General features: G+C 34.7%; 1 protein-coding gene across 1 annotated transcript in view; it reads right to left on the reverse strand.

Annotated features, from left to right (window-relative positions):
• Positions 1-19,906, reverse strand: part of PIK3C3 (phosphatidylinositol 3-kinase catalytic subunit type 3) — a 157,415-nt gene that overhangs the window by 62,061 nt on the left and 75,448 nt on the right. Inside the window, exons 11-15 of the mRNA XM_043888981.1 lie at positions 13,455-13,609; positions 11,751-11,841; positions 8,506-8,573; positions 2,420-2,525; positions 848-964 (exon numbers count right to left, since the gene is read on the reverse strand). Coding sequence (XP_043744916.1) covers positions 848-964; positions 2,420-2,525; positions 8,506-8,573; positions 11,751-11,841; positions 13,455-13,609 — 537 coding nt within the window. The remainder of the gene's footprint in view (positions 1-847; positions 965-2,419; positions 2,526-8,505; positions 8,574-11,750; positions 11,842-13,454; positions 13,610-19,906) is intronic.

Raw genomic sequence — 19,906 nt, forward strand, 5'->3', positions numbered from 1 at the left:
GGAGACAGTTTTAGTGGTCCGGATAGAAGATCAAACCGGGCACAACATTCCCTTAGGCCAAAGCTTAATCCAGGGCAAGGCCCTAAGTCTCTTCAAGGCTGTGAAGGCTGAAAGAAGTGAGAAAACTGCAGAAGAAAAATCTGATGCTAGCAGAGGTTGGCTCATGAGGTTTAAGGAAAGAAGTCATCTCCAAAGCATGAAAGTGCAAGATGAAGCAGCAAGTGGATGTAGAAGATGCAGCAAGGTTATCCAGAGAATCTAGCAAAAATAATTAACAAAAGTTGCTACTACACTAAACAACAGATTTTTCACAGCAGATGACACAGCCTTTTATCGCAAGAAGATACCATCTAGGACTTTCATAGCTCAAAAGGAGAAGTCAGTGCCTGGCTTCAAAGGGCAGACTGATGCTCTGGTTAGGTGCTGAAGTTGAAGTCAACACTTATCTACGATTCCAAAAATCCTGAGGCCCTTAAGAGTTATGCTAAATCAATTGCTTGCTCTTAAATGAAGAACAAAGCCTGCATGGTAACACCTCTGTTTACAACATGGCTTCCTGAATATTTTAAGCCCACTGTTGAGATCTACTGGTTACCTAAGAGTTCTGGTGAAGATGTACAGTGAGATTAATGTTGTTAATCTGCCTGCAATGCAGGAGATCCAGGTTTGATCAGGAAGATCCGCTAGAGAAGGAAATGGCAACCCACTTCAGTGTTCTTGCCTAGGAAATCCCATGGACAGAGGAGACTGGCAGGCTACAATCCATGGGATCACAGAGAGTCAGATAGACTTAGTGACCAAATCACCACCTCTAAGCTAAAAAAGAAAGCAAAGCCAGAAGGTTTACCTTTTTCTTACGATTTCCACTTTCACGCTGCACTGCCTTCATTAGGTGCACCAGCCGATCTACAAAAGTCTGTTGTGCAGCCAGCAGAGAACGCATAACTCGGACAGACTTGTCACCCTGAAGGAATTCAAAGGAAAGAAAAGTTAATTCTATATAGCATAATGATCAGGGTTTCTTCAATAGCCTGGGTGACCCTTATTTATTATTTAATAACTACAAACTTCAACACAAAGTAATACTGAAAAAAATAATTATCTTGATTCAGAGATAATGAGAAGCCTGCTATCTTAAACACCACCAACTCTTCTACAGTTGAAAATTATTTGAGTCATCAGTGAATACTAATCTATCAAAAATTGCACATTTTTTCTCACATGCAACTGTGTGACAAGACAGAATTTATTGACCCAAAGTGTATTCACTTACTGATTCAATAAATATCTGGACACTTATAATTTCTTCAAAAATGTTCTGGGCATATAGTAGAAACACTACTATCTTCAAGGAACAAATTAAATCCTTTAAAAAAAGTTCTCAAATAGCAATATGATATGCTAGCTTGGTAAAATAAAAGCCATAAAAACCAATGCTATGAAGTCTTATGTAGTAATTCTCAGTTCATAAAATATTATAAAATAACATTTTCTCATTTAATTTCTCCAATTACACTGAAAGAAGCAGCTTGGCAATTATATATCCTTATTTGAAAGACTGAAATTTATTCTCAAAGAGATCAAAATTTCCTCAGAGGATGACAAAAGCTATAAGTGACAGAATTGAGATTAGAAGAGAGGACCAACTGCTTATTTTCCAATCAGTTTAGATATAGCGAATCTTGGGCTCTGAGAACTATAAAAAAAGTTTAGTCTCAAAGAGTTCAATAAGATGTGATTTAAATTTTAAGAAAATTTAAATGGAACATGAAACAGCAGAGAAAGATGCTATGAAGCAAAATATTTCTACAGCAAATCAGGTAATGTGACAATTTTTTTCATTGCCCATGCACCCTCTGCTGGCTGAACTGAGACATTGCCTTAACAATCACAAGAACACCAGGTAAAAAAGGCTTACATATCTCTAGAAAATGTAAAAGCAAAAACAGAAGTTATGTAAAGTATCTGCAATATAACCACTGCCAGATTTATGTAAATGTACATAGTCTTAAAAATAAAAATAGAAAAAAGAGAGTGAAACAAAAGAGCAAAGATTTGGGGTTTTTTTTGTTCCAGCAACAGGTTTGTTTCATTAACTTAGGGGTCAACAAACTTTCTATTAAGGGCCAAGGATTAACTACTTTAGGTGTTGTTGACTACAGAGTTTCCATTCTGGCTATTTACTCCTATTGTAGTCAAAGTGGCCACAAACAATATGAAAGCAAATGAGCATAACTATGTCCCAATAAAATATTACTTATGAACACTGATTTATGAATTTGACATAATTTTTCTTGTGACTTTTCCCAATTATTTAAAAATAAAAAGCAATGTTTAGCTCATAGACCATACCAAAACAGGCAATGGGCCAGACAGGGCCCATGCACTGTATATGCCAATCCATACATTAAATGGTTACCTTCAACAATGCTTGGCTGAACCGTCTCATGACATTCAAGTACATTTCATGGGTCTTTGGATCTCTCTGCTGAGTATCTTGATCTTCACATTCCACTATCACATACCTTAAAAATAGGTTAAGTCATTCATATAAGTGTGAAATGAAACACAGATTTATTTTATTTATGCCTTTCCATTAAAAGATTAATTCACATTTGCAAAAATAATGAGTAATGAAACATTTTATCATCACTCTTTTACAATCTGAAAATTAAGGAACAACATGCAAAACCTTCTATAAAAGATAAATTAGTAAAAGGATGCCTTAATTTGTAAAATATCCTAGATTTTCTAAAAATTTTGGGATCAAAATGAGCATTTTCTCCTAATTCTTTATGAGGTACATAGAACATTAACATCTTCAGAAATCATATAAGCTCACAAATCTACCAAGTAACACATGAACAAAGATATTGTAGAAATTTATGTAATATTTTTGGTATTACATAAGGCTCTCTTATTCTGGGAAAAAAAAAACAACTCTGAAGCTTTTCTCATTAACATAACTTTGAAATATAAATTTATTAATTTTCCCTTTCCCACCCAATTTCTTAATTTCTTGAAATTCCATATAAAATCTTCAATGTTTCCATCATAAAACTGTGATTGTTAGAGAGTTAAAAAAATTTAAATATAAACATATTCTTAAACCTACACTGCTTATACAATTCATATAATTATATAAACAATGACCTGGATTAGATTTTAGAGGTTGTCTAATCCAATGTTTTCAATTATTACTGAACTGGCCATACTGACATGCATTTATATCATTACTTGTTACACAGAGCCCATGTGTGCATACAGACACACAATGCTGAAAAAAGTTTCACAAAACAATATTCTATGAATAATATGTTAATATTTGTTATTGTTCTATTTCATTTTTCTTTAAGTAACAAAAGCTAGATTGTGAGCCTTAAAATTGATTTCAAAAGGATCATGATATACAGTTTGAAACTTGCTTGTTTTATCAACAGTAAAACTTAGAGGTGGTTGTATCTTGCCCATGGTGATACAATTAGTTGACTGAAGAGTTGAAATCAGAATCAGAGATTCTGGGCTCCAAGGCCAGAATTCTTTCTCCTAAGCTTACTCTCTCACACTGTTTGACCACATGAAACTTCTCAACCTCCTTAACTGATGGTACTTCACAAATTTCAAATCACAGGGCTTATTATTTTCCTTTACACTATGTCTAGAAAGAAATATTCAACCACCTAGAAGCTAAGCTTCATGAGAACAGAGCGTTTATCTGTCTTGTTTGCACTATACTGTTAGCACTTCCATGCCTGGACATAATACTTATGGTGGTCTGCTTTTACATTCATCTTCCCTAGTTTTCAAGCAGTAGATCCCCTTTTCAAGAAACTGTCATTTATAACTGAACATGTGTAAAACTGAAGCTATTACACTAAATGAGTGATTTCTCTATCTCAGTTTAAGGCATTATCAACATTTCAGACATTTGGGCTACAGTTTGCATCACCTGAATAGAAGAAAAATAAGAAAAAAGTGGTGAGGTTGTAACCAAACCAGCGAACACAGGCTCTACATAAAACTATTACTGGGACTTTGTGTTTAATTTGTGGTCTGCAGATCTAGAGCCAAGCCTAGGTCACATTCCCCCACTTCAAACACCTATGCTCACTTGGTCACCAGGCCGAGTCAATTTTTTTCCTATAAAATATTTCTTTTAATTGTTCTGCACTACTAACTAGCCCTGTCTGGAATCAATCAGCAGATACCTTCTACCCAGCTTCTCTAACTCTAAAAACAAACACCTTATTGATCAATATAATCATCCTAAAGTTTTCTTCTTTAAACTACCTTCACCATGCCCCACCGATACTAACAAAAACACCAACAGTTCCCTCTATTTAAAAACACTCTCCGTGGCCCTAAGTTTCTGGTTCAACTTCCACTGTCTCCAGTTCACGCATTCACACTCTAGTCAGCTGGACTCCCCTACCCCACTTTGTGCTGTTGCTCATGTTGTAGTACCGTCCAGAAATACCTTCCTGCCTCCACCCTTCCTGATTCTACCCACACTTCAAACACAGGGACACTCCATCTCTTCCAGGAACTCTTAAACCTAAACTCTTTCTTCTCTGACATCCCAGAACAGGTATGACCCTCTCATAACAACTTCTGCTGATAATGTTACCTGGCTCATCACTGTTTCACAACTTACTCCTAGCTCCCTTCAGAAGTTATAAAGAAACTGATGACAGATTCTGTATCTTAAAAAATATTTAGTGGCCCCTGGCATATGCAATAGAGTCTTATACACAGAAATATTTTAAAGGCTGATAAGAGTTAAGTGCCTTCAACTACTGACTTCCCAGTGCCACACTGTACCATGATAATGACAGGTGATCTGGAAGTCTTCAGAGCTGCATAACCTAGAATTTTCCGTAAAGTAGTATGAGAAACTAGACCATGACACTGTATTTACTTTATGTTCCTGACAAGAGTTCGAAACCAAAAATTCAAGAAAGCATTCTTAAATCTTGAACAAAGAAAGCCACAGGATTCATACATGTCCTTCTATAGCCACAGGACACATATGAATTTAAAATACAATTTTAAAAAATTAATAACTTTTAAAATAAATTTTTTAAAAAATTAATAACTCTTTAAGTCTTTACCATCTCCATCACCTTAGTATGTAAGTAGCAAAGTCTCAGTATGGAGTACTGAAATCTTTACTATCTCCATCAACTTGAGAATCCCTTGGCAAGCAAGAAGGAGATCAAATCAGTCAATTTTAAAGGAAGTCAACCCTAAATACTCCTTGAAAGGACTGATGTGGAAGCTGAAGCTCCAATATTTTGGCCATCTAATGCAAACAGCTGACTCATTGGAAAAGACCCTGATGCTGGGAAAGACTGAAGGCAGAAGGAGAAGAGGGTGACAGAGGATGAGATGGTTGGATGGCATCACCAATTTACTGGACATGAACTTGGGCAAATTCCCAGAGATGTTGAGGAACAGAAAAGCCAGGCATGCTGTAGTCCATGGGGTCGTGAAGAGATGGACCCTATTTGGTGACTGAACAACAATAATCCTTTAAAGTCTTTACTATTTCCATCATGTTAGTATATTCATTGTCTTTTCCTGTATTTACACAGCAACTCCTTTCTAAAGAAGCAATACAGATGACCATGATATACAGGCTCCATTGCTTTGTTCAGGTCCCCGTGACTGTCAAGTAAATACAAGGGCTACAGCCATGTGACAAAGGTCACATAACAAACAGCTCTCAAAATCACTCAAACCAAAGTTCTGATACAAAGGGCAAGTCCGTCTAAAAAATGACAGTGTAATCTCCAAAATGAAGGACCAACTTAGATTAAGACAAGGATTAAGACAAGAAGACCAAGATTTGAGTCACTTCTGAATTCTGTTCACAGCAGTAAGAAGATTCTATAAAGCAGTCATGTACTTCCTTAAAACCTGTCATCTTCAAGTAGAAATGCAGACAAAATTATGTGGGTACCCATTGTATGATGACATCAGTGGGCTACCTATTTCCTGACAATCTCATTTTGTGAGGTAAATAAACTTTATTACCTTGAAAGGTCTTAAAAGTTACAGAAAAACGTGTCAAAGCAGCCAAAGTTTATTTTTAATTTCAACATACTGGAATAGCTATAGAAAAAAAAAAGTGGAACAATTTATAGATCCTGATGTTCAACATTTAACAGATTAGAGGCTGTTACTTCTCTCTGTGGTTTAAAAGGTTGACATCATTTATTTTAAAAGGATTGTCTGTATTATTATAGGCCCCTAAGGATTCAACTATAGCAGGAATTCTGTTTAAATCAACGGAAAGGGAACAAATGAACAAGGAAATTCAAAATGTTCAAAATGAAATAGCACAATCAATTCAAATTTATATTTTAATACATTTGTTAGGGTAAGCTTAGACTGAGAAGCATATAAACTGTTACATGTGATTAATATTTTATACTACTCTGTCCAGGTTCAAAGGAAAAGAATGATTATTTTAAGTCAACTACTTGAAATTATTTCCTTATTTTCATGCTACAATCACAAAAGTGGTGTCTACCAAACTCAGAAGTCCACATCAATAGCTCTTTCCCTCCTTGAATATTTCTCAACATGTAATATGCGGACTGTAAATATGCAGACTGTAAATATGGAAAAAAACAATTACTCCTCAGAGAATGAACAGACATAGCACACGCTATCGCATCAGTGAATCAGAAACACAGTGGGAGAACACAAATCAAATCTAAGTTTGATGGAACATTTATAAGATTGGGAGCTAGGGCTTCACTTTGTTTATTATCTGTACAGAAAACAAAGTACTCTTTCTGAACAGAAACTGCTGCCTCACTGGAAACTGTTCACCTAACAGATTTCCTTACTGTTCAGCTGCATTCAGAATGGTTTGAAAACTCTTCCTACTTGAAATAAGATAGCAAAGATTTTATCACAACTAATTTCAAATTTTACAGTGAAATCTGGTCTACACTCAAATCTAAAGAATACATAATTTTAAACACCACATAATCAGTGTATGCACATACAGCTCCTACAAGTGACTAATCTACACTGCAAGTAATGGGCCAGAGAAACTTTTCATGAATATTACAAGGAAATAAATATAGCTATAAAGGAATTCTTAGTAAAACATTTAAAAATATATAAAACCTTGATTTTAAATACCTACGAGGCTTAAAAGTACTTACTCAAAACCTTGGCACTGTGCCCTACACATTTTAATTTACTCAGAATTATTTATCTAAATTTTTACAAGGAAATATTTTTCCTTAACACCAGTGAATAGACATACACTTAAGAATTCAAACTGCAATATGGAGAACTTTAGGAAGCAAGAGGCTGCATTAAAGGGAAATAGTAGTGATTTGGTAATATAATAATTTCTAAGCAAACTTTTCAAAATCAAAACCGTGATTAACAACTAGCCAAAACATTCTGCGGATGTATTTCCAAGGACATACTGAAAGTTACTGTGAGGGAAATGTAGTTTTATGATTATTATATTAAATTGCTAAAGAAAAGCATGGCATTACTTTTCTTCCCACTACAAAGGTCAACAGAAAAACACAGTTAAACACAGTAAACTGAGCAGTAAGATTAAATCAGGGATCTTTTCTATAGTTAAACAAATATCAGGTTTGTTGGGAAGTTTAAAAAAAATGCTCTCTCAAATGTACAGAAGGCGTGAAGTAGAGCGCACCCAACTGGCTTTGCCTTTTGTTTGCTCTAAAAACTGGATAAGGTTCTCTTGTCTAGTGTTTAATCCTAGTGCTTTCTTTATAACTGAACAAAAAACAAAGGATTTCTCCTGTGGCTTAAGCTACTTGTTCTTTACACTTTAAAATTCTATGACAAAAGGGAGCCATGCTTCATATTAATTGTGTCTCAGTAAGTTAGTTAACCTTTCTATGCCTTAGTTCCCTCTCTTTCTTTCCTTCAACTCATTCAGGAAACATGTTCTCACATAAAATACAGATACTTACATTTGCCCTATTAAACTTCACATGAACAAACGAGAAAAGGTCACTGAAAGTACTCTGTAAATGGCAAAATGTGAAATCAATGATCTAATCCCAGCTCAAGTTTTAGCAAGTTCAGCTACCTCATGTCTCTGCCTCAGTTTCCTCATCTATGAGATAAGTAACTTCAAATTCTGTCTACTTTAGCATGATTGCAGTATTTTAGTAAATAATGTGAAAATACTGAATTACAGTAAAGTATCATACTAACACTATTTAAATAGCATAAAAGGCAAACAGATATCAAACTGAAAAAAAATCAATTAACTTACCCAGTTTTATCTTAGATCCTAGAAAGTTAGTAAAAGCAAGAAAAACTGTGATGCTAACAACCATTTCCATGAGCATAATTGCAAATAAATACAGCTAAATACAAATACCGTACAGGTTTTTGATCATTGCTCATACTTTATTTTAAACTGCCTTTTTGTTTACAATTTGGGAAAAAATAGTCCTAAACTGTGATTATAAAATAAAAAATTATTTCACATACCAGTATAAATAATTAGCCAGTGTTGAGTTTTTGCAGGCTCTTGATATCAAGAAGGTACACAGATCTTGCTGAAAGAATTAAAAGAAATGTATATATATATATTACCATCTGCTATTAATGAGGGAGAGTCTACATTTGCCTATCAGTTTTCATCTACACATCTATGACACAGACCAGATTTTCATGCATCTATCTATCCCTCCAGATATCCATCCCATCTATCTAATATTTATTCTAAACAAGGCAATATGTGAGAGAGGTTAAGGACATCAGGGTTTGCAGAGTTCCTGGTTCTACTGGAAGCTTAACATTAGGTGGAGGAGAGGTGCATTAAAGGAAGTCATAAAAATAACTTGGACTGCGGCGAGGTCAGAGGCGGCAATGAGGATGTGGTATTTAGGCACGACCAACATGAGGGTATGTACCAAGGCCCCGAATCTCACTGTTCAAGGAACTTTTAAAAGGCCCGATGTAGCTGACATCCAGAAAACACTAAAGTAAAGGAGGCTGAAAAGGGGGGCAAAGACCAGATTGTGAATGAAGATTTTTAAGGTCACACTGCTGAGTATGGATTTTATTTTCAAAGCAATCGATACTCAACAAAAGATCTAAAGCAGGAGAGTGAGGTGATCTGCTTTACATTTTCCGAAAATGACTCTATTTGCTCTGAGAAGTACAGACCTGAGATCAGTCAGCATGCTATTACAGTAGTCTAGAAGGCTGAATGGTGACAAAGAGGCAATAGATTATTAAAATATTTTCGAAGTATAATTAATAGGACTTGCTGATGGAGAGGATGTATGAAACAAAAAAGAACTGACAGTGACCCCTAAATTTATGGATTTAGTAAACAGATTGATTTGTTACATCACAGAAATTCCAAGCGAGGCAAGAGTGTTGGGGGAGAGGGTTGTATTTTGAAATATTAAGTTTGAAATGTCTGTCAGATATTCAACAGAAATCAAGTAGATATCTGGATATATGAATCTAAAACTCAGGAGAGAGAAATGTGCTAGCAATGAGTACCCTGAGGAACAGTAAGATGTCAAGCAACAAGAAAGTACTGACAAAGGAAACCAAGAAGGAATGGCTGGAGAGGTGAAGAGGGAAACAGGGGATGTATGGTACCATTCAAACCATGAAAAGAGTTAGGTTTTCAAGACGGGAGTCATTTATTTTCCTGAATAATGCTGGGAGGAATTTAAATATACACAACTACAAACACTGAAGCCATTTACCATTTTATTTTAGCAAAGTAAGTTTTAATATAATGATGGGAAATAAAGGCCCAGAATGATGTGAATTAAAGACTAAAAAGAAAGGAAGGAGAGTCAAGATGGACAAACAACTCCTCTGAGAAACTTGATTATGAAGAGAAGAAAGAAAATTAGATGCTGTTTTGACGGATGTGGTATCAGGGAAGAATTTTTCCTTTTTTTTCCATTTCTGAATTTCTTAAATGAGAGATACTAACACAAATCTGAATATTTCTACCAGGAAAAGAAGAGAGCATATCTTTCAAGGGAGTTATTCTTCATTGTTAAGAAAACAGAAGAAAAGAATGGGAAGAGATTCACATCTGTAAATCTGGTGATGGAAAATGGCAACCATTTTTATCTAATGACTTCTATTTGTTTCCATTAAAAATGAGGCAGAATTGTGATCTAGAAACTGGAAGGCAGGGCATAAAGAACAGGGCTGAAAAGGTATGAAAGAGTCACTGTGGAGCAGGGAGAGCAACCACCTAGAGAAATGGAGGAAGGCAGGCAGTGCTGAGTGCCCACCTGATGTTTGTGGTCATGAATGTATGGTGATATCAACATGCTAGGCTATGTGATTTCTTCCGAAGTATTAAGGCACAGAGCAATTAGGTAATTAATTAGGCTTATCAAGGGTTAAGACTGTGCCAAGAGAACTGAAGAATGATTAAAATGATGAGTTGGGATAAAAGCTGTACTCAGAGGAAAGCAAATACTGAAGGGTACTGATAAACAAAGAAAAAGGTAGAGATCAATGCATTTAGATGTTTCAGTGCAGCAGTACATAAAAAGTACTCCTTGTTCTCTCTGCTTAAATTGCTCATCCCCCAGATCACCACATGGCTTCCTCACCTGCTTCATTTTACAAAAGATGTTACTTTTCCTGGGAGGCCTTCCCTGAACAGTCTTTCCAAAATTTCAATCGCCTAACCCCACCCCAACATTCTCTATCATTCTTTTCTGATTTTTCTTCTACTCTTTTACGGCATATAAATATCATTGACTATCATCAGCCCAAACACTAGAATGAACTCCATGAAGAGAAAAGATTTTGACTGTTTTGTTCTCTGCTGTATCAAGCCTAGCAACTACAATATCTGGTACACAGAACTCAAAAAAAATACATGTGAATGAACTGATTACTCAATCAGTCAATCAGCCCCTTTAGAAAGAGAAAAATAAACTGGAGCTAAATGGTTCTTTCAAGAGCTCCTTTAAGGATTCTATGATCCAGTAATTCTTTTTTCAGTATTTTCTGATATATCAAAAGGTAGGCAGAGACAAGTAAACTCTAATTAACAGTTAATAGTGAAAACAAATGTCACTCAGTTAACAATATTAACTCCTAAAATTTGACTAAAAGAAATGATATTGAATATATGCATTTAAAAGAAAGCAAACCTCTTTATAATATCAAGCATGTATTACTTATTTTCAACAGCAGGGATATGAAAGATTCTTCTCAAATTAGAAGTCGTAGGGATAAAAATCAACAATACATACTAGATGAACTTCTGCAAATATACTCCCAAATACAATTTTCAGAGTAGCACTAGCCATAAAGACCTGTTTTACCTCACAAATTACTCTGCTTAGCTAAAAGAACTTAAGAGCAGCTTAGTGTATCTCCCTAGTATCAAAGTCATACATTTCTACAAGGTAATCACAAACACCAACAACTACAGTAATGTTCATAAATGTGTTAACAATAAATATTCTGAGTTTCCTTAATAAAATATTTAGGTCCACTTTATTTTTACATTGTATTTCAATCCATTTATATTAACATGTCCAAAGGCACCAATAAAATGCCTTAAACTGAAGATGGCACTTTTTGCTGAAAGGAAAAGTTATAAACACGTATCATAAACCAAATTATTTCATAAAGTTGTAATTATTCATCAAAATCAATATTTTCAAGACCAATATAAAATGTTTACTTGGTAGGATCCCTCCTACAGGAAACTGGAAAAGCTTTGTACTCACCTCCAGATTTTCACCATCTGAACTTTCTTTTGTTTTAGATGCAGAAGGAGGGGAAGACACTGGAGGAAGAGGGCTGGTTATAATTTGGGAGCTGAAAAAATAATACACTGAAATGTAAAATCCTCTTTCTGTAAGAGAAGATACATATGTTCAGCACAGTTCACCACACCTGAGTCTAGATAAAGTACCATCTCCTAAAGTGTGTGTTCTGGGTAGCACTGAGTCACATTAGATTCTGGAAAAGAGGCTCCATAGTCAAAGAATATGGGTGATTCATCTTTGAGATGTATGTGCAAGTTTGCATACATCAAAGTTTCTGATAAATAGTACAGTGTTTTTAAAAAGCACATTTTACTTTAAGCTAGTATTTTCCAAATATATTTGGCCATAAGACAACCCCTATCTCTTTCTCCTCTTTTAAAAAGCATACAAATTGGTGACCAACAGATATTATAGTTTATAGTTTACATCTTGTCATAAAATCTTAGAGTTCTAATAAAACGCTCTAAGTGGCAAGAGTAAGATGAAGCTAAGTAAACACGCCTAAAGACTGAAGCCTTCTAATGTACAGTGGGAGAAAATGTAAGGGATCTCCCCTTTTAAAAACAGGAAAACATAAAGGAGCCTATATAAGAAAAAATGTTTCTTCCCCGCCCCCCACCCCCGCCATTTCTCAGTTCCCTTCTAAGTGAAAAACAGCAGATTAAAAAAAAAGCACTATCATCAACAAAAATTCAGAAATATAATCTTGAACTCATGTGATAATCGAAATAACTGTACTAATTCAGATAATCTGAATTCTAGACCTCCTTTGTCATTAACAAATCTCATGACTTCTTCACAAAACAATTTTATACCACTAAGCCTAGAATTTCTCACACAAATGTTTCTATTTATCTCAAATTTTAAGATTTTATGAAAAGAAAAATGGCAAAGTAGAAAGAACAAGGGCTTTGGAGTCAACTCTACCTAATTTGCAACATGGAAGACTTTGGGAATTTACTTCTCCTTAAATCCTTAATATCTAAATTAGGGATATGAACACCTACCTCAGAGGATTACTAATAACAAGTTTAATATATGTGGGCCATCTCCTGGTGTCTGCTACAGAGGTGAGAGTTCTTAACTGTTATTACTGTTAATAGCCAACTTTCAATTCAATTAACAGGTTGCTTTAACTACTGAAGAGGTGAAAAGCAGTCAATAAAATATACAACTTTACAATAAAAATGTCTGAGTCCACTATATGCCTCATCTTTCATTTTCTTTTCGCATGAAGAGCAATGACATCTAACACTTACAAAGCACCATGTGTCAGACACTTTTCTAAATGTTTTATGTATGTCATTTTATCTTTCAGCAGTCCTTAAAGATCAGTTACTATTGCTGTATCCTCATTTTTAACATGTGAAACTAGGGCCAGGGCCACAGAGAGAATATCTAACTTGCAGAAGTTTACACAGCTAGTAACTGGTAGAGTCAAGATTTTAACTCAGGCATTCTGACTCTATAGCTTGCTTTTTAAAACACTGCCCTATAATACAGTAGTTTGTGGTCTGTGAGCACACATGCCAAGTTCATTGGTAGAACTTCAAACTTATTACCAACGAGGGTTTGGTACATCTGGGAAAAAAGAAAAGAAGACAGTCTGAAAAGGTAGAAAACTATCAGATTTGAAAATAAGTCCTCCCTGGATATCCATACCTATCTATTTCTGCAGAATTTATCCCAGAATTTGACACGCTCTCTGACACTGAACCCTGACTATCCTTCTTGGTAGGTTCTAATCCATTCTTTATGTCATCAAAATTTTCATATTTGAGAGCTTGGACCAGCTGTAATAGGTACATCAACAAATCCTGGAAAACAAACAAAAAATAAGCCAGTATTAGAAAAATGCAAATGATTATATACAAGTTATGGGTATTTCTAAATATGAGGTTAAACAATTTAATCTACCACTTATCAGTTGTGTTACCTTGGGCAGGTCCCAAGGTTTCTTAACTTCTTGGTGCCTCACTGGGTCCTCCTCTAAAATGGCCATAATCATATAAACCTTAGAGACTGAGTTGTGAGGATTAAATCAATTAATAGCAAAAAAGTCACAGAATAGTTCCTGGCACAGAGTAAGTGACCAGTAAACATCCTGTTTAAAATAGTATCCCACTGACATGTATATACTGCTATATTTAAAACAGATACCCAATAAGGACCTGTACAGCACAGGAAACTCTGCTCAATATTCTGTAATAATTTAAATGGGAAAAGAATTTGAAAAAGAATACATACATGTATATATATATATAACTGAATCACTTTGTTGTACACCTGAAACTAACACAACACTGTTAATCAGCCATGCTCTAATAGAAAATAAAAAATTAACAACAACAAAAAAAAGCATCCCAAAAGCACAGAAAAAAAACCAAAAACTAAGAAAAATGATTGAGATGGTTCACACAAAGCTGAGAAATTAACAAAAGATCCTTTTTACAGCAATGGCATTTTAGGCCCAAGATTACATGTGGAACTCCAAACTATTAAGTTTTCAAAGTGTTTCTATTTCATAATGTTTCCTGGTTGGGATTTTTAAAAATATTATATTGTTTTTTTTTTTTATTTTAAGAGAATTTGAAGTTTAGTGAATTTAGAGAATTTGGGTTGATTCTTAAATGGAAACTACACTGAAGTAGATATTTTAACACTCAGATAAAGGAAGTGTTTATTTTCCTGCCAACTACCAAAACTGGCTTGAAGAAAACAAATTTCTAAACCTAAATTTCTCCTACTTCTCCTGATAAACAGTGAGATAATTCAGACTGAAAAAAAAAAACAAAGCATCAAGAAAGTTGTTTTTACCTTTCTGAGTTTTCCCTTAATGTTAAGAATGGAAATATTTTCCATCTTACTCTATAAATACTTCTTAGCCCTTCCCAATCCAAAAGTTTTGCTTTCAAAAATAATTACAAATTGAAGAAACTCACAAAACTCATAAGAAAATTGACAGCATCTATTATCTTCCAGTTCTAATTGCCACTCAGGCAGTCAAAATTCAATTAGGTAATATTAAGACATTGTGATTACCAGTTTAATTTTAGTCACCTTTCCTTGAGCCCAGAAACAAGGATAAATCTCTGGCTAAATATTTATATTTATACTTCATGGATAACTCTTTCCTTCTGTATTTTGTTAACGACTACAGCATTTGTGAGAGTGAAAGTCGCTCAGTCGCGTCCATGGAATTCTCCAGAGGAGGCCAGAATACTGGAGTAGGTAGCCATTCCCTTCTCCAGGGGATTATGACCCAGGGATCGAACCCAGGTCTCCCACACTGCAGGCGGATTTTTTACCAGCTGAGCCACCAGGGAAGCCCAGTATTTGCGATTACTTGCTTATTTACTCTTTGTCATTTCCACCATTTAAAAAATTCCATGAAGATGATTACTTTGCAACATCCTATTTTCTGTTATTTAATACCAAAATATATTCTTTTCATCTTTTTTTCTTATACTGACATAGTCAACCTTTTTTATAGTTGTCCAAATGCTGGCAAAAAGCAATACATGTGATTTTACCATTAAATATGATTTATTTTTCACAAAAAACTAAATGAAAGGTTAATTGGCTTAGGTGTAGTGTTAGTTGCTCAGTCGTGTCCGACTCTTTGTGACCCCCATGAACTATAGCCCACCAGGCTACTCTGTCCATGGGATTCTCCAGGCAAGAATACTGGAGTGGGGTGCCATTCCCTCCCCCAGAGGATCTCCCCAACCCAGGGATTGAACCCAAGTCTCTGCACTGCAGGCAGATTCTTTACCTCAAGAGCTCTAGGGAAGTACACTTTGTGATAACTGCCTTATTAATTCTTATTCAAATATATCAGTATCAGTGGCCAGGAAAATCAAATGACTTTATCAAAATACTTATATAGTGTTCTGTTTCTAAAAACAAATTTTAATTGGATCAATAAATGTTTGATTTTCTATTATCTTATTTAGGATTTACGGCATCTTACAGCTCTAGATATTCTTCTATGTATATTCTAAGAAAAAAATTATAAGACAGAAAATTGTTTAATCAAATATCCTTCTTAGGAGTTTAAGTAATTCAGTTTCACTGCTACCCTTCATTACCAGGCAAACCTTGGAAACACTGCTGAATGTACCACCTGGTGTGCTTTCCCAAGTACAGAAAAGACTTATTGCATGAAATAAAAAAGGTTGCACTATTATTAAATTCCCCAAGAAGGAGAAATTCAGAAGAAAACACATCTTTTTAAGTCATTGATCACAATATGATTGTGTTAGTCATCTGCTTTCTGTATTCAAACTACTCATTCCTTCATTTTTATGAAAATTAACTTCAATAGTAAGTGCAAAGGCTGTTTGTTCATTATATAGTCACATTCGAAAAACATAAAATCCCCCCAGGCACGAAGGATATAAGCATATAAGTAAAGCAAAACAAACAAACAAACAAATCAGATTTCTATCTCAGACAATTCAGTAAAAATTTCTCAAGAGCTATGAAATACTATCTAGATAGTAATCATCATTTTTCTAAAGAAGAAGTTAATTCTAATACTTTAGAATACAAATGCAACATTTCATGTCAAAATCACTATTTTTTATCGAATTAAGAGTAATTCTTCTTGACGGCTGAGTAAAATTCCATGGTGTATATGTACCACAGCTTCCTTATCCATTCATCTGCTGATGGGCATCTAGGTTGCTTCCATGTCCTGGCTATTATAAACAGTGCTGCGATGAACACTGGGGTGCACGTGTCTCTTTCAGATCTGGTTTCATTTGAACCAGTCCTAATGAGATGGATGAAACTGGAGCCCCTTATACAGAGTGAAGTAAGCCAGAAAGATAAAGAACATTACAGCATACTAACACATATATATGGAATTTAGAAAGATGGTAACGATAACCCTATATGCAAAACAGAAAAAGAGACACAGAAATACAGAACAGACTTTTGAACTCTGTGGGAGAAGGTGAGGGTGGGATGTTTCAAAAGAACAGCATGTATACTATCTATGGTGAAACAGATCACCAGCCCAGGTGGGATGCATGAGACAAGTGCTTGGGCCTGGTGCACTGGGAAGACCCAGAGGAATCGGGTGGAGAGGGAGATGGGAGGGGGGATCGGGATGGGGAATAAGTGTAAATCTATGGCTGATTCATATCAATGTATGACAAAACCCACTGAAATGTTGTGAAGTAATTAGCCTCCAACTAATAAAAAAATTAAAAAAATAAAATAAAATAAAATAAAACCTAAAAAAAAAAAAAAAAAAAAGTAATTCTTCATATATGCATTTATAGTGAGACATAGGTTCTGACCTTGGTTCCCAGACAGAAACATATATCCCATACTTCTGGTAAAGTGAAATACGTTCTATTTTTCCTGTACTTTTCAGTCTCCTTGCCTTTGGTCATATTGCTCTCTCCACTTGGAAAGTAAACTCAAGTCCAACTCTGAAAATTCTACTCTTCCTTCAATGTCTATCTCAAATGTCATTTCTTCCTCAAATTCTAATGGAGAATCTCTCTCCTTCTGAGCCACACCATAGTAAGAAATATGGCTTTTAAAAATGCCTTTAAAGAACATTAAACAAATCCAATTCAGAAAGATATTAAAAGACTGGTTAAGATATATGTTACAGATGTAAGGTGAGTTTAACATTAGGAATTCAGCATCTATTTCATATGTAGTATTTATAATACATTAATGTTTTTCAGATAGCATGATGGTATACCTACAAATTATAGGGACCCATCTAATACCTATTAAAACTATAAAGAGACATCACTAAAGAAACTAGATAAAACATAAATATTAAAATAAAAATGTAGTTTTCATTTAACCAACAAACAGAAATAAAAGTGCTGAGGCAGTTTATAATGGTAATGACTGTCACAAAATAAATATAATTTTTTAAAATGTGAAAAAATTTTATGAAAAATTGTGATAAAGGCATATATATTTTGACAATAACTTCAATGCAAGCTACTTATTCAAGAATATGGAAAAACATATACAAAACTCTGTTCACTAATACAGTTACAGCAAAAGATGAGAAATAAAACAACTGCCTACCAAAGAGGCTGACTGGTAAAATAAGTTATAAAATAAACTTGCAAAAAAATAGTATGCTGCTGTTTTGAAAGAACAAGGTAGATCTTTAGGTATCCATAAAGTCTAAAACCACAGTATTTTTCTACAGGTTAGATAGACCTTGGACATCATTTGCCTTGATATTCATTTGCCTGTGTTTCCAGACTTTACAGACACCAATTACTATATGTCTTAAAGATGAGAAATGTCCAAGATTATACTGTTCAGTTAATAAGGAATGCTTTTAATAACACGTATAGGATATTCCTATTTACCTTAATTTTAAGAGATGTCTTTGGTGGCTCAGACGGTAAAGAATTTGCCTGGAATAGGGAAGACCCGGGTTCGATTCCTGGGTTGGGAAGATCCCCTGGAGAAGGGAATGGCAACCCACTCCAGTATTCTTGTCTGGAGAACTTCATGGACAGAGAAGCCTGGCGGGCTACAGTCCATGGGGTCACAGAGAGTCAGACACGACTGAGCGACTTACACTTTCACTTTTCATCATATAAACCATACATGCATACATATGCTTGCAATTTGCATACAGAATATACGAAAAGATATGAGTGACTATTTTTCTGAGGATAAAAAAATGGCTGGAGAAGTGGAATTGTTACTATTTCATTTATAATTCAAAAGGAAAGCAAATCAGAAAAAAAAAAATGATAATATAATACAGTAAAGGAACAAACCAAATTCTGTGGGAGCAGAAAAGAAACAAAAATGTCATCGGCTTCCTTCAGTGGTTAAGAGAAGTTTCTCAGAGATGTTGAGGTCTGTGCTTCACCTTGAAGGATGGACAGCAGGAAGACCCCACTAGGAAGATGAAGTAACACATAGATAGGCTTGGGTCCTAAACGGACTATGGCATCCTGAACAAATTACTGTCCAAATATAAAATGCAGTACTTTTCATTCAAGTTTTTCAGTTGTCCAGGATGTAGATATTTAGACAAAGTGACCTTTGATGTGATGCTATGTTTACATGATTATATTATTATATATTATATGACTATATTAAGGGCTCAAGACAGTAAAGAATCCACCTGCAATGCGGGAGATCTTGTGTTCAATCCCTGGGATGGGAAGATCCCCTGGAGAAGGCAATGGCTACCCACTCCAATATTCTTGCCTAGAGAATTCCATGGACAGAGGAGCCTTGCAGGCTACAGTCCACGGGGTCACAAAGAGTCGGACATGACTGTGTGCCTTTCACTTTCATCCTTTGAAATACTAAAAACCATTTGAAGTTCATAAAATCATAAATACCATACTACTCCACAGATAATGCAAAAGCAAAGAGACATTGTATACCAATTAGAAATGAAAGGTACAACATGAATGATTTTAGTATAAAATTGATATAAATTTATAATCTTTCTGCATATTATGTGTATGTACAGTTTTCAAATTTTTTTCCCACATAATTTTTTCTTCATAACTATTAAGTGATATAAATAGCTATTATCACTTTTTTTTTTTTTGATAGGAAACTGAAGTGAGAATAACACATGTTCCCAAAGACATACAGGTACATAGAGTCAGGTAAAAGCCAAAATTCAAATCTTAATGTACATTTGAATTATCAGTAGAAACTAAATTAAAAATTTTTTTTAAGCTGAGTATACACAATTCATTACTGAACCAAGTAAAGAGAAAGGGAAATCAAGGGATAGTTACCACCTCACTATCTATCATCTCTAAAACCTCAAAAAACACTCCCAATCTAACAACCATATTTTGCAGTTTGGGATTCATGCAATATTTCTATCACTATTCTTTATCTCATAACAAAAATTATAAAATAGTCTAGAAATAGTTCAGTAACTGCACTAATACTATTAATTCCAGAGACAATTAAATGTTTAGCCTCTAAGTTTATAAGGGAATGTCATCAGACAACCAAAAATGATGATTTGTAATATTTCTATTTTAACTCTGAACCCATGTTGAGGCGGGCTGTATTGACTACAACCCAAAGACGTTTATCTAAATCCTGACTCATGTCAAACGTAAGACTTAATGACT

This window comes from Cervus elaphus, chromosome 27 (genome assembly GCF_910594005.1).
Source record: "Cervus elaphus chromosome 27, mCerEla1.1, whole genome shotgun sequence".
In the NCBI taxonomy this organism is placed as follows: Eukaryota; Metazoa; Chordata; class Mammalia; order Artiodactyla; family Cervidae; genus Cervus; species Cervus elaphus.